This window comes from Achroia grisella, unplaced genomic scaffold, assembly GCF_030625045.1.
Source record: "Achroia grisella isolate CSIRO2021 unplaced genomic scaffold, CSIRO_AGI_Agris_v1 utg2870, whole genome shotgun sequence".
Lineage (NCBI taxonomy): Eukaryota > Metazoa > Arthropoda > Insecta > Lepidoptera > Pyralidae > Achroia > Achroia grisella.
In genome coordinates this window covers 861,783-874,478 of record NW_026712776.1, presented here as the reverse complement: position 1 = coordinate 874,478, position 12,696 = coordinate 861,783, and the positions used below count along the sequence as shown (strand labels likewise).

Sequence of the window (12,696 nt, the reverse complement as noted above, 5' to 3'; positions counted from 1 at the left end):
GAGATTGAAATTGAAAGACATGTTATAAACAATCGTTTTATTCGTCTCTATCAAAAGAAATTCGAGTCATTCTTAATAGCATCGCTCGTCGTATAAACTATAATATGTATATTATTTACAACATCGTAAAATATTACGTGGTGCGGAGCCCTCGGGCGCCGGATAATATAGAACGAGCGACGAACGCATCGCATCGTCGGTCTCTATGATCGCCGGGGGTGCGTGGTGCGGGGCCCCGGGAGCGGCGGGGCGCGGGGCGCGGGGCGCGGGGCGCGGGGCGCGGCTAGTGGGGGCCCGGCGGCGGCGGCGGCGGCGGGGGGCGCGGCTTGGCCGTCGCGTACGCGATCTCCGAGAGCCGCACGTCGATGGGCGCGCGCTCGTCGTACAGAGTGGGCGCCTGCAATATGATGCCCGCCGACCCCACCACCACCGCCAGCGTGAATATCCACAGGAACAGCCGGTCCAGGACCATCGCCACGTACTTCCAGTCCTCCTTGACCTAATGAAAGAAAACGACAGTACAGTCGAAGGGACCACTACGGTACGTGATATTCAAAACGTTAGCGTAACAGTATGTTACCCTGGTGGACTCCTCTTCTTTCCGCGTCTGGTCTGCAATGTAATTGATGCCGTCGATGGCCTTGTGCAGCTCGGGGCAGCGGTGCCAGCGGCGCAGCGCGTCGCACAGCGCGGGCGCGTCGTGGAGGCGGCAGGCGCGGCACGCGGCGCACGCGGCGGGGGGCGGGGGCGGGGGCGCGGGCGCGGGGGGCGCGCCGCCGCCGGGGGAGCCCTCCCACGGCGGCGGGCCCGCGGCCGCCAGCCCGGCGCTGTCAACACACACGCACTCATTGTCTCGACGAACTATGCCAGTGTAAACTATTTATGTAACAAGTAAGTATAAAGTACATTGCGAAAATTTTCAAAATAACAAAGAATCAACAGGCTGTTTTCTGAGGGAAGTGGTGTGGGCGTAAGTAACTCACAATCGACTTCGATGCGGATCGAGACGGTAGTGCGGGCGGCGCATGACGAGCAGCCGCGGCAGCACGTGGATGAAGACGCGGCGCACCCACGGCGCCATCGTGTGCGTCTGCGGCGACCGGAAGTGGACGTTCAGCACCACCACCGTCACGCAGATACTGCAAGAGGTAACATACGTACATATGTGACTGTTATTCGACATTGTAGAATACGTTAAAATGGAACTCGACTGTTTTACCACCTACCTGAAAGTATCGAGTATCATGGTGAAGAGCACGAACTTGCCGAGCAGCGGTACGACCAGGGATGTGGGCGGAATGATCTCCGCTAGCAGCAGGAAGAACACAGTGAGCGAGAGGAGGATGGATATGGAGAGTGACACTTTTTCGCCGCTGTCGGACGGCAAGTAGAATACCAACACGGTCAGGAATGAGATGCCCATGCAGGGGATGATCAGGTTCACCGTGTAGAACAGGGTCTTCCGCCGCATCGTGATATTGAACGTTATGTCCAAGTATGGCTCGTCGCAGCAAGTGTAAAACTTTTCATTCCTGTGAACCAAGTAAGTGTTCACTGTACTATTCAGTGTAATCAATGTGGCGACACTTTGTTGTGTACAATTGACGTGAGTGGTACCTGACGGCGGGCACCTCGAGTATGTCCCACTCGACGGACGTGTAGAACTCGGAGAGGTCCACGCCCAGCTCCACCACGTTGGTGCCCCGCGCCTCGTCGATATGTCGCAGGTCCACCTGCACACCGGACACTCCCATCAACACATGTCTTTACATCATAAAGTACGAGGTAATGTATATTTACTTAATAATAAATGTATATATTCTACACGTGTCTATGAAGACTTTAAATATATGTATAATTATCTTTAAGAAAAGTAACTTTAAATAAACTTCTTACTTGAAATCCGTCATAGGTCCAAGAGCCAAATTTCATGACGCAAGTTTGCTGGTCAAAAGGGAAATACTCGACGTCGATCTCGCACGAGGACTTGTAGATGGCGGGCGGGCGCCACTCCACGCGGCCCGTGTAGTTGAGGGTCGCCTTGGTGGCCAGCGTCACCTCGAAGTTGCCGTCCGCACTGCACCACCATGAACATGTACACACACCAACCAATCAACACGCGAGCAAACACCCTTACTAATATTATAAATGTACACATGCTCTGGGTGGCATTAGAATGAACACAGAAAACTTTATTTAAAAAAAAAAATTGCTACTTCAGCGCCATTTAGCAGCCAGTAATCAAGTTATGCGAGCTAAGCCGCGGGTCAAAGCTAGTACAATATATATATATATATATATAGCAATAGCAATAACGCAAGCCACGAGTACTATCAAACAGTTAGTTGTACAGTAACAGTATACAGGGAGTCTCACTTGTTATATAGTACAATGTCCGGCCGCCAGATGTGGTCGGAGGGCACGTGTAGCATTTCAACACCTCCATACTCTCGGGGCTCCCATGACAGCTTGTAGTCATACCAACTCTGAAAAAAAAATACAGTTTTTAGATTTTTTTTAGTTTATAATTTATTTGGTCTATGACTTCTACTAGCCGTATGTTATTATTAGGTCCTAACATATGAAATTGGCGTTTTATAAGAGCCGTTTCTGCAGCACCACCCCGTGCCACGGCGGAACTCGTACTCGGAAATAACGCGATATTTTAAGTGTTTAATATTTAAAATTTATATATTTTGCATGCCTAATGAGGCAAAACATAATGGGACATTATATTACAATAACAACCAATGTAAACCTATGTTTAGTGCAAATAAATTTGATTTGATTTGATTTGATTTGATTTGATTTGATTCCATTTTGTAAGCTGAGTGACGCAAAGAAAAAACGTATTGATTGCGGTTTCCGAAAAACAACTGCATGAATATTTACTCATGCAGTTGTTTTTGGTAAATGAGTATTTACTCATGCAGCTATTTAACTGTATAAATTTGAAATGGTAATTCCTAACCAAAGAGATATTTTAGATCAAAGTGGCCAGTACGAATTTCATATGTAAGGACCTGATATTACATAATTGTGAACACATATAACCATTACCTGTTCTACCCAAAGATTTGTCGTCATTATCTGATTCTTCAGATTCTGAAAAAGAAAGACAAGAACACTCAATATGAATACATCTTCGTACATTGCAGTTTATGTATATAATAATAGCTTGCAATAATAATAAACTGAATGTCGATATTGTGGAAAGTAAATATAATAGAATCGGTCGGTCTCATCCGCGGCTGCGTACCACCTCACGGACGGCCGGCTTCGTTTCGCTTTAGGATACCATCGATTGTTGTTTGAACATTTTCCTTTAAAAGCCAGTATCATTTTGGGAATCTTTGAACATGTTATTTTTGGTGGTACTTTTGAAATATAAAATTACTTTTAAATCTTCTCTGCACGGAAGTGTGTCTAGCTGTCAGAAATATTTATTGTACATATATAACGGTATTTGTTGTACATATATAACGTTTGATATATAACGTTTGACACAGGAAGTTGTTTGTATATGTACAAGTTTACCTCATAGCTCTCATGAGCATAGGGTTACCGATTGTTGTAACTTATAACCTTATCACTGCAGTGACATCTTCGATGCCTTAATTTGTAAATCTATAATTCAGTTAGAGTTATAGCACTAAGGTATTAAGATAGCTGATTTAAATATTCATAATGTTCGCGTAGCTCACTAGCTCACTATATATAATTTTATATAAAAATTACTTGTCACGTTGTTTGTCCGCGATGAACTCCTAAACTACTGAACCGATTGCAAATTTGATTTGCACATTGTGTGCAATTTGATCCAACTTGGAAGATAGCTTACATCTCAATTTATTATCGCAATATTATTTTATTCAAGAACATTAGCCACAACAACGCGTGGTCGGGTCGGCTAGTGTATGTATAATATAATATAATATAATATAATAGTAGTAGTAGTATGTATGTCTCACCACGTCGATGAGCTGACTCAACTTGAGCTTGATGCGGACAGTGAGCGCGTCGCTGACGTTGAGCACCGGCCGCACCAGCTTGTTGTAGTTGCTGAGCAGGTCGTCGTACAGCCGCTTGGCGTCCGGGTTCCCGGCGCACCCTGCACACACACACACACACACACACACATACACACACATACATACATGCAACTCAGCCTCGCGGCCTTCCTGTGACCATGTGCCATGGCATTCAAACAGTTAAGTTCTTTCAAAAAGTTAATCTCAATATGGCGACATCTAATTACTAAGGATGTTATTAATCAGTCTCGATTGTGACCAAATTGAGATCTGTTACAATTGAGAAATGTTAATGACATCGATACGTGACTAGGTGCCAGATAATGGTTATCCTTTTTGCAATCAAAGCTCATTCCGTGCCGATCTTATATTAGGGTTGATTGAAGGCGGTTTTTCATATGTATTGTGTGTGTGTATGTGTAACGTGATATTATTAGAAGTATTGATTATTTGTAGCTCGGTCTCTAATATGTGTGTGGAATATACGTTTCGTCTCCGAACACCCGGAGAATTCTAGCGAACTGAAACATTGAGATCAAAAGTTAAAAATATAAAGGCCCGTATCGCATTATTAATATTACATGTGGGGAGGTCCGTCCGCATGTAAGGAGGCCGCTAGTTACTACATTGTATAAATTGTTTAAATATAATCGGATGTCGTGTTTATAATTTCTTATCAGAAATGTCACCTCTTTGTTCCAGATAATAAATGTGTTGTAATAATTAGAAATCTAATGGTGAGTCAACAAACGCGCTCTTTCAGTGAGAGCCGGAGGGAGTGTCGCCAGGGTACTGGCAACATAACTTACTAATAATAACTCGCTAAGATAACTTACTAATAGCCTAAATGAAATTCAATATGGCATTGTGTTTCATCGGTGACGTGTTCAGTATTGGTGAGCGTTTATTATTTATTATATGATAATAATTAAACGAATATATTGGGGGTTAGTGTTTCAGGATCTGTAAATGTGTCCGCGCGGCTGGTGGTGTGTGACCGTGTGAGGGTGTGTGCGTGTGAGTTTGTGAGTACGGACTCACAGACTCACGGACTCACGCACGCTCAGTGTGTGAGCGTGTGAGCGTGCGTGTGGGTAAGAGTCCGTGAGTGTGCGTGGGTGTGAGCGCGTGGGTGCGTGTACTCACCGACGAGTACGAGTGTGAGCAGCAGCAGTGCCGCGGGCGCGGCGCGACGTGACATGTCTGGCGGCGCATGGCGTCAGCGCATCGCGCCGCGGCCGCGCGCGCTGTCTCTCTCTCTCTCTCTGCCTCTGCGCTCTGTCTGCGCGGCTGCCGCTTGCCCCTGGCTGCCCCCGGGCTCAAGCCGCCTACCACGTGCCCTGCAGTCATTCACATCCGAAAGGTTCATTTTACAATCCACGTAGTGAAATACTCGATTGTATATACATATATATAATATACAATAGAGAGGACTAAACGATGGTGGTAACCAATACAGTTTTGTCTTTGTTGGTGTATAAAATGTATGTTTTGTATTTCCTAACTCATTATAATTTATTTGTCAGTTAGTATTATATTTTTCCCAAGGTTTTCTTGTAAACAGTGTTTTTTTTAGACTTTGGTGTGTCTTTATTTAACATAAAATAATTCGTGTAAAGTCCGATTAACTTTCTAAAGTATTTCTTAGTATGAACCCGAAAGTTTAGGATTTGGGTGAAACTGTACAATAATATAGCTAATGCTTCAGAATATTGGCTTTATTTTTATTGAAAATTGTATATTAAAATTTAACACGTGAGAAACCGTTTAAACGTGTTCAAAGATTCATTTTGCATTTCACCGCTACAAACTTCGCTAAACACGTTTATACATTCTGAACGTCCGATATCGGGAACAAAAGAAATTTATCCAGTAGTATAAAAAAATCCTCAATAAAATAATGTTTTACCTTGTTTATACGTAAAGGTTACTGTTATATATTTTGTAGTCGACGGTACTTGTTGAGGGCGCCACTATATCTAGTATGTATTAATTATAAATATAGTATCTGTATAATTAAATAGTACTGTTAGTATAAAAATAATGTAGCAAATAAGTTATATATCTCACAATGATTATCTGTAGAATGCAAATGTTGTTTACGTAATTTAGTTCCGAAATGAATACTAGATGGCGCTGTTAGATTTCTGAAACTCGATATTATTTCGTTTTCATCGATTGATATACACAATTGTAAAATTTTATTATTCAGTATTTTGTAACACCATTTTTTGATATCATTATACTCTTTCCCTCGTATGTGGTGTTTCATTTCGAGGTTTTTGGGCTGTCTGAATATCGCGGCGCGGACGTCTTCATTTGGTCTTTCGACAGCCGGATTCTAAAAAAAATCGCGTTCGCTTAGTATATCGCGTCGTAGTGTTTATGAAAAGGTAAAGTGAAGAAAAGTGACAAAAGTGGATAAGTGAAGAAAAAGTAAAAGTGACAAAAGTGGATAAGTGAAGAAAATGTGAAAGTGACAAAGGACTTTGGACTTTAAAGAACAGTGAGTACAAAATAATTAAAAGTGGAACTTAGTGAATTAAAAGTAACTTTGTAGTAAAAAATTTAGTAGACATTCCTAAAAACTTTAAAATTTAATAATCCTAAAAACTTGCAATTAGAATACTCCTAAAAACATTGAATAATTTCTTCTAATCAAATAGAAAAATTTGATACTCCTAATAACTTTAGAAATTTGAGTGTTTTGGAACTTTGAAATATTAGCAATATTTTATTAACTTGTAACCATATGCATCTGTCAGAGACTTAGAATAATTCGTGTTACATTGCAAGGACTTTAAAATATACTGTTTAAATGACATTTTGTGTTTTCTCTGATTAGTAAATTGTTTTTGTGAATATTTCATTTGGACTTTATTTTGTGATAATTTAACATGGCGAATTTAATTAAAACACAAATGGAATTACATAAACAATTAGACAAGGCTTTAAAAAACTTTAAGAAAACACCTAAAGCTAGACTGACGGAAACATACGCTCAAGTAAAATTAGAATTGTTAGAAGATTTATGGAACAACTTTAAACAAAATCATCAAATATTGATGATAACCACTGAGATTAATATACATGAATCAGATTACATAAAGAATGAAATTTATGATTTAACTGAAGATATTTTTACTGCTGCTAAATGTGAGATGAAGGAGATTCTTAAGACATTTTGTTCACCTAATCCGACTTCAGATAGTAATCAGACCACGTCGTCTCAGTCGAAAGCACCTACAGCTATGGCTCCGGAATTAAAATTACCCCATATTAATATTCCCGTATTTACAGGAAAATATTCCGAGTGGATACCATTTCATGATTTATTTGTGTCGCTTATTCATCGAAATTCAGCACTTATGGACGTACAAAAACTACATTATCTTAAGTCTAGTCTGAGTGGAGAAGCAGCAACATTATTAAAACACATACCCATAAGTGAAGCTAATTATGAAGATGCGTGGGTGATATTACAAAAGCGATATAATAATAAACGATTTATCGTCACATCTATTCTAAAAAGATTACTGTCACAAAAGTCGCTATCTACAGAATCAGCAGGAACTATTAAAAACCTGCTTGACACAACAAATGAATGTCTAAGTGCATTGAACAATATTGGAGTATACACCTTGAGTTGGGATGCAATTCTAGTTCACCTAACTGTCACTAAATTAGATCCAGAATCTATCCGTTTATGGGAACAACAAATCAGTCTAGAAGACGAGGGTAATAGCTTGCCGACATTTAAACAATTATGCAGCTACCTTGAGTCACGTTTTCGCACTCTTGAGATGTTGGAATCCACAAAGACCATGTCCAGACCTAGTACAAGGCAGAACACCTTTCACACGACCTTCAAAACTAGTTGTAAATATTGTCACGGGAATCACTTTATATATCAATGCAAGGAATTTGCCCACCTTACATATACTGATCGCAAACGCTTCGTGGAACAGAACAGATTATGCTACAACTGTTTGATTCCGTATCATACCGTTGACAAATGCAAACAAAGGTCTACATGTCGGAGATGTGGTAAGAAACACCATTCACTTATTCACCCCGAAGGAAACACCTCAGATCATCTTTCTCCAGATGCAGGAGGAAGTTCACACATACGAGATAATAGACAACCTGAAGTAGCTACAACACCAGTCGAACACAATGTAGTGGCCCATTACGCGGACCAGGAAATGACCAAAAATGTGCTGTTGGCCACAGCATTGGTTAAAATTCATACAACAAATGGGACTACATATTCTTTGCGTGCTCTGATAGACCCGGGATCCGAAGGTTCATTTATAACGGAGTCCGCTGCACAGTTCCTTGGATTAAAGAAAACTACAGTCAGATGCACAATTAATGGACTGGGCGACAATGACAAAGCAAGTCTCACATCCACTAGCATGGTTACATTCGTTGCACAATCGAGATATGATTCAAACTTCACTGTACCAGTACAGGCGTTTGTTTTGAAGTCGATTACTCGGGCACTACCTGCTCAACGAATACGCGAACAGAACTGGCTACATCTGCACAACTTGGATTTAGCAGATCCATACTTTGACACACCTGGGAAGGTTGATATCCTGTTGAGTGCAGAAATTTACAGTGAGATCCTGAAAGAAGGATTAAGAAAAGGCCCCCGTGGTACCATTATAGCGCAAAATACATACCTCGGGTGGATTTTGTTAGGCCGGTTGCACAATGAGGAGACTATACAAAGCTACAAAATCACGACTAGTATGCATCTAACAATTGAGGATAATTTACTACAAAAATTTTGGGAGATGGAATCTGATTCTAAACATGAGAAGATTCTTACTGAAGAGGAGAGTCGATGTGAGAAAATGTATGAGGAGACTTATACTAGAGATAAAAGTGGTAGATTTATAGTACGCCTACCATTTAAAGAAAATCCACCTTGTCAATATGGATCATCGAGAGATATAGCTGAAGGACGACTGATACAATTGGAGAAGAGATTTACAAAAGATTCTGATTTAATGAAACAATACAGTCATGTCATGAAGGAGTACCTAAATTTAGATTTCATGGAAGAGATAGTTGAGGAACATGATCGACAGATACCAACAGCTGTTTATATACCTCATCATGCCGTGATTAATCCGAAAAAGACGACAGTGAGAGTTGTAATGGATGCTTCGTGTAAATACAAAAACGGAACTTCACTCAATGATAGTCTCATGGTTGGTCCTCGTCTTCAACCAGATTTACGCCACATCATTCTACGATGGCGATACCACAAGATCTGTTTAGTGGCCGACATTACAAAAATGTATTTGCAAATTAAAGTTGACGAAGCAAGTTCAAATTATCAACGTCTCCTTTGGAGAAACAATTCTACTGAAGACGTTAAACATTATAGAATGACTAGTCACTTTCGGTACTATGCTCCTTATTTAGCGACAAAAACTCTGCATCAGCTTGCTAGGAGACGAATAAGTATCCCTTGGCCTCAAAAATTACAACTACAGATTTTTATATGGACGACTTATTATCAGGTGCAGATACAATAGAAACCGCTAAAAAGATTTATGATGAGATGAATGGATTAATGGCTGCTGGCAAGTTTCAGTCACAGAAGTGGAATACTAATGATACAGAGCTTCTAAGTTATATGAGAAAAGCAGATGATGAAGTTACTGAGTTAGAGTTTCAACTGGAAGGTACAATTAAAACATTAGGAATAGTATGGGACAGAACAAAAGATGAGTTTCAGTATTCAGTAGATATTCCAGATATATCATCTCCAGTGACAAAAAGATCTATTGCACGAGATGTAGCCAAATTATTTGATCCAATGGGATGGCTTGCGCCAGTTATCATCATTGGTAAGATTTTTGCAGAAGCTATGGCTTACTGGTGTAACCTGGGACCAAGAAGTGCCTAGTGACTTGGCATATAATTGGCTCAAGTTCAGAGAAGAATTACACTGTTTATCTGATATTACTGTAGAGAGATGGTTAAATACAACTAGTTTAGATACAAAACTAGAACTTTATGGATTCTCAGATGCCTCCACTGTAGCATACGGGGCAGTAGTGTATGCAAGAGTTACAGATTCTACCCATAAAATCCATATTCATTTAATTTCAGCTCGCACTAAGGTGGCTCCTGTAAAAACTATATCGTTGCCACGTTTGGAGTTATGTGGAGCGGTCTTATTAACACGGCTGCTTATTGAGATTGCAGAACATTTGAATGTACCAAGACAGCACATTTATGCATACACTGACTCGAACGTCACCAGAAACATCCAAGCACATGGAAGACATTTGTGGCAAATAGGACATCTGAGATAATAACCTCATTACCTGGTCATCATTGGTTTCATGTACCATCCAAGGAGAACCCTGCTGATCTAGCATCTCGAGGAGTTACTGCATCTAAGTTAAAGAAAGAGACATTATGGTGGAAAGGGCCAGAATGGTTGAGAAGAGATACTATAAAACATATGATAACCCTACCAGATTTGAAAGAAGGAGAAATAGAACAAAGACCGGTAAAAGTATTTACAACACAGATAGAGAATAACTTTTCAGAAATATTTACACGATTTTCTACAGTGACAAGACTACAGAGAGTAATAGCACTTTGTAAACGTTTCGGACAGATAAGGATAAACAAATTCCCAAAATATGTAACAGCTGAAGAATTAGACAATGCATTGAAAGCATGCATCCTTATATGTCAGCAAGAAGAATTTTCTAAGGATATAGCGAGTATTAAGGACAGTAAAGCTGTAAAACAATACAGCAATCTGCGATCTCTTAGTCCATTTTTAGATAAAAACGGCATATTAAGAGTCGGAGGTCGTTTACGACACGCTAATATTCCTGAAGAAGCGAAACATCAGATAATTTTGCCCGATTGTCATTATTTATCCAAACTAATTATCGCAAATGCACATAAAAAAACTTTACATGGGGGTCCAACTCTCATGCTAAGTTTCTTGAGACAGAATTACTGGATTCTCGGTGTCAAGAGAATGATTAAGCAAGAAGTGCATAGATGTGTTATCTGTGCCAGACATCGTGCAACTATTGGTACACAATTAATGGCCGATCTACCTCCACAAAGAGTAACACCCACAAGACCCTTTTTGCATAGCGGAGTTGATTTTGCTGGACCTGTTGACTTGCGTATATCTAAGGGTCGAGGTTGTAAAACGTCTAAGGGTTATCTATGTATATTTATTTGCATGGCAACAAAGGCCATTCACATTGAAATTGTAAGCAGTTTAGAGAGTGCCGATTTTATTGCTGCGTTCAAACGATTTACCGCTCGACGAGGACACTGCCGTCACATGTGGAGCGACAATGCCACTAACTTTATCGCTGGTAACAAGGAGTTACGAGCCCTGTTAAAAGAACAATTGCGCACTGTTGGAGAAATTTTAGACATGCTTGCTAGAGATGGCACACACAAATGCGCCCCATTTCGGAGGCATATGGGAAATTAAATTTCACCTGAAGAGGATTCTTGGCAATACCACATTAACTTATGAGGAGATGGCTACGGTTACGGCTCAAGTTGAAGCCTGCTTAAATTCTCGACCCATTTCGCCAATTAGTGATGATATTAATGATTTACAACCTCTAACACCTGGTCATTTTTTGATAGGAGTACCACCTATTATAGTTCCGGAAAGATCGTACATCGCAGATAATATAAACCGTTTAAATCGTTGGCAGTTAGTACAGAGAATGGTACAACATTTTTGGGACAGATGGACTCGCGAATATTTGAAATAAATAAATGGACAAAAAGACACATATATATTAAAATAGTCTCGTTATTGTAAAGGACGAAAATTTACCACCCGGGAAGTGGTCCCTTTAGAATCATTGATGTACATCCAGGAGACGACGGTTTGATTCGTGTTGTTAGTTTAAGATGTAGAAATTCTGTAATTAAGCGTCCACTCATCAAGATATGTCGCCTTCCAATAGACCCTTATGTTTCATAAAGATATTCATTAAAATTTAGATATACATTGCACGGTCTGTTGTTGGAAGAACACATGTTCTTGGTGGGCGGAATGTTGAGGGCGCCACTATATCTAGTATGTATTAATTATAAATATAGTATCTGTATAATTAAATAGTACTGTTAGTATAAAAATAATGTAGCAAATAAGTTATATATCTCACAATGATTATCTGTAGAATGCAAATGTTGTTTACGTAATTTAGTTCCGAAATGAATACTAGATGGCGCTGTTAGATTTCTGAAACTCGATATTATTTCGTTTTCATCGATTGATATACACAATTGTAAAATTTTATTATTCAGTATTTTGTAACACCATTTTTTGATATCATTATACTCTTTCCCTCGTATGTGGTGTTTCATTTCGAGGTTTTTGGGCTGTCTGAATATCGCGGCGCGGACGTCTTCAGTACTTATTACATGAAAAGCTAAAAAACTTATCCTAATTATCACATGATTGAATTACAAATATTTCTTAAAATTATGTCACTTAAATTACGCATTACGTCAAATATTATTTTATGAGCGTGTAACACTGTGAACGAATGAAAACTTAAACTTCATTTGGTAAACGCGATCTGTACAACGCTGGTGAATTCCATTTAAAATAAAACGAGATCAACATCGTTGTTTTTCT

At 39.9% G+C, this 12,696-nt stretch overlaps 3 protein-coding genes across 3 annotated transcripts; 1 reads left to right on the top strand and 2 right to left on the bottom strand.

Annotated features, from left to right (window-relative positions):
• Positions 1-283: 283 nt before the first annotated feature.
• LOC131843206 (acetylcholine receptor subunit alpha-like) lies at positions 284-1,183 on the bottom strand. Its single transcript, XM_059191821.1, has 3 exons — positions 984-1,183; positions 581-827; positions 284-499 (listed from the first exon to the last, which is right to left on the bottom strand). Exons 1-3 carry the CDS (start codon positions 1,181-1,183, stop codon positions 284-286), a joined length of 663 nt encoding a protein of 220 aa, XP_059047804.1.
• A 39-nt stretch (positions 1,184-1,222) lies between these two features.
• LOC131843199 (acetylcholine receptor subunit alpha-like) lies at positions 1,223-5,284 on the bottom strand. Its single transcript, XM_059191815.1, has 7 exons — positions 5,178-5,284; positions 3,972-4,111; positions 3,061-3,105; positions 2,377-2,486; positions 1,897-2,077; positions 1,618-1,733; positions 1,223-1,532 (listed from the first exon to the last, which is right to left on the bottom strand). Exons 1-7 carry the CDS (start codon positions 5,230-5,232, stop codon positions 1,223-1,225), a joined length of 957 nt encoding a protein of 318 aa, XP_059047798.1. The 5' UTR covers positions 5,233-5,284.
• Positions 5,285-6,928: 1,644 nt separating this feature from the next.
• Positions 6,929-11,529, top strand: LOC131843205 (uncharacterized). The gene is made up of 4 exons (XM_059191820.1): positions 6,929-9,509; positions 9,569-9,898; positions 10,164-10,270; positions 10,318-11,529. The coding sequence occupies exons 1-4, from the start codon at positions 6,929-6,931 to the stop codon at positions 11,527-11,529; spliced, it is 4,230 nt and encodes a 1,409-aa protein (XP_059047803.1).
• The last annotated feature ends 1,167 nt before the right edge of the window (positions 11,530-12,696 follow it).

Coding starts and splice junctions, on each gene's coding strand:
- LOC131843206 (XM_059191821.1), bottom strand. CDS start 1,183: ATGTCGAATAACAGTCACATATGTACGTATGTTACCTCTTGCAGTATC. Junction 828..983: donor GATCCGCATCGAAGTCGATT/GTGAGTTACTTA, acceptor GTGTGTTGACAG/CGCCGGGCTGGCGGCCGCGG. Junction 500..580: donor AAGAAGAGGAGTCCACCAGG/GTAACATACTGT, acceptor TTCTTTCATTAG/GTCAAGGAGGACTGGAAGTA.
- LOC131843199 (XM_059191815.1), bottom strand. CDS start 5,232: ATGTCACGTCGCGCCGCGCCCGCGGCACTGCTGCTGCTCACACTCGTA. Junction 2,487..3,060: donor CAAATCTTTGGGTAGAACAG/GTAATGGTTATA, acceptor TTTTTTTTTCAG/AGTTGGTATGACTACAAGCT. Junction 1,734..1,896: donor GGACCTATGACGGATTTCAA/GTAAGAAGTTTA, acceptor TCCGGTGTGCAG/GTGGACCTGCGACATATCGA.
- LOC131843205 (XM_059191820.1), top strand. CDS start 6,929: ATGGCGAATTTAATTAAAACACAAATGGAATTACATAAACAATTAGAC. Junction 9,510..9,568: donor GCTTGCTAGGAGACGAATAA/GTATCCCTTGGC, acceptor ACTTATTATCAG/GTGCAGATACAATAGAAACC. Junction 9,899..10,163: donor TGCGCCAGTTATCATCATTG/GTAAGATTTTTG, acceptor ATTTAATTTCAG/CTCGCACTAAGGTGGCTCCT.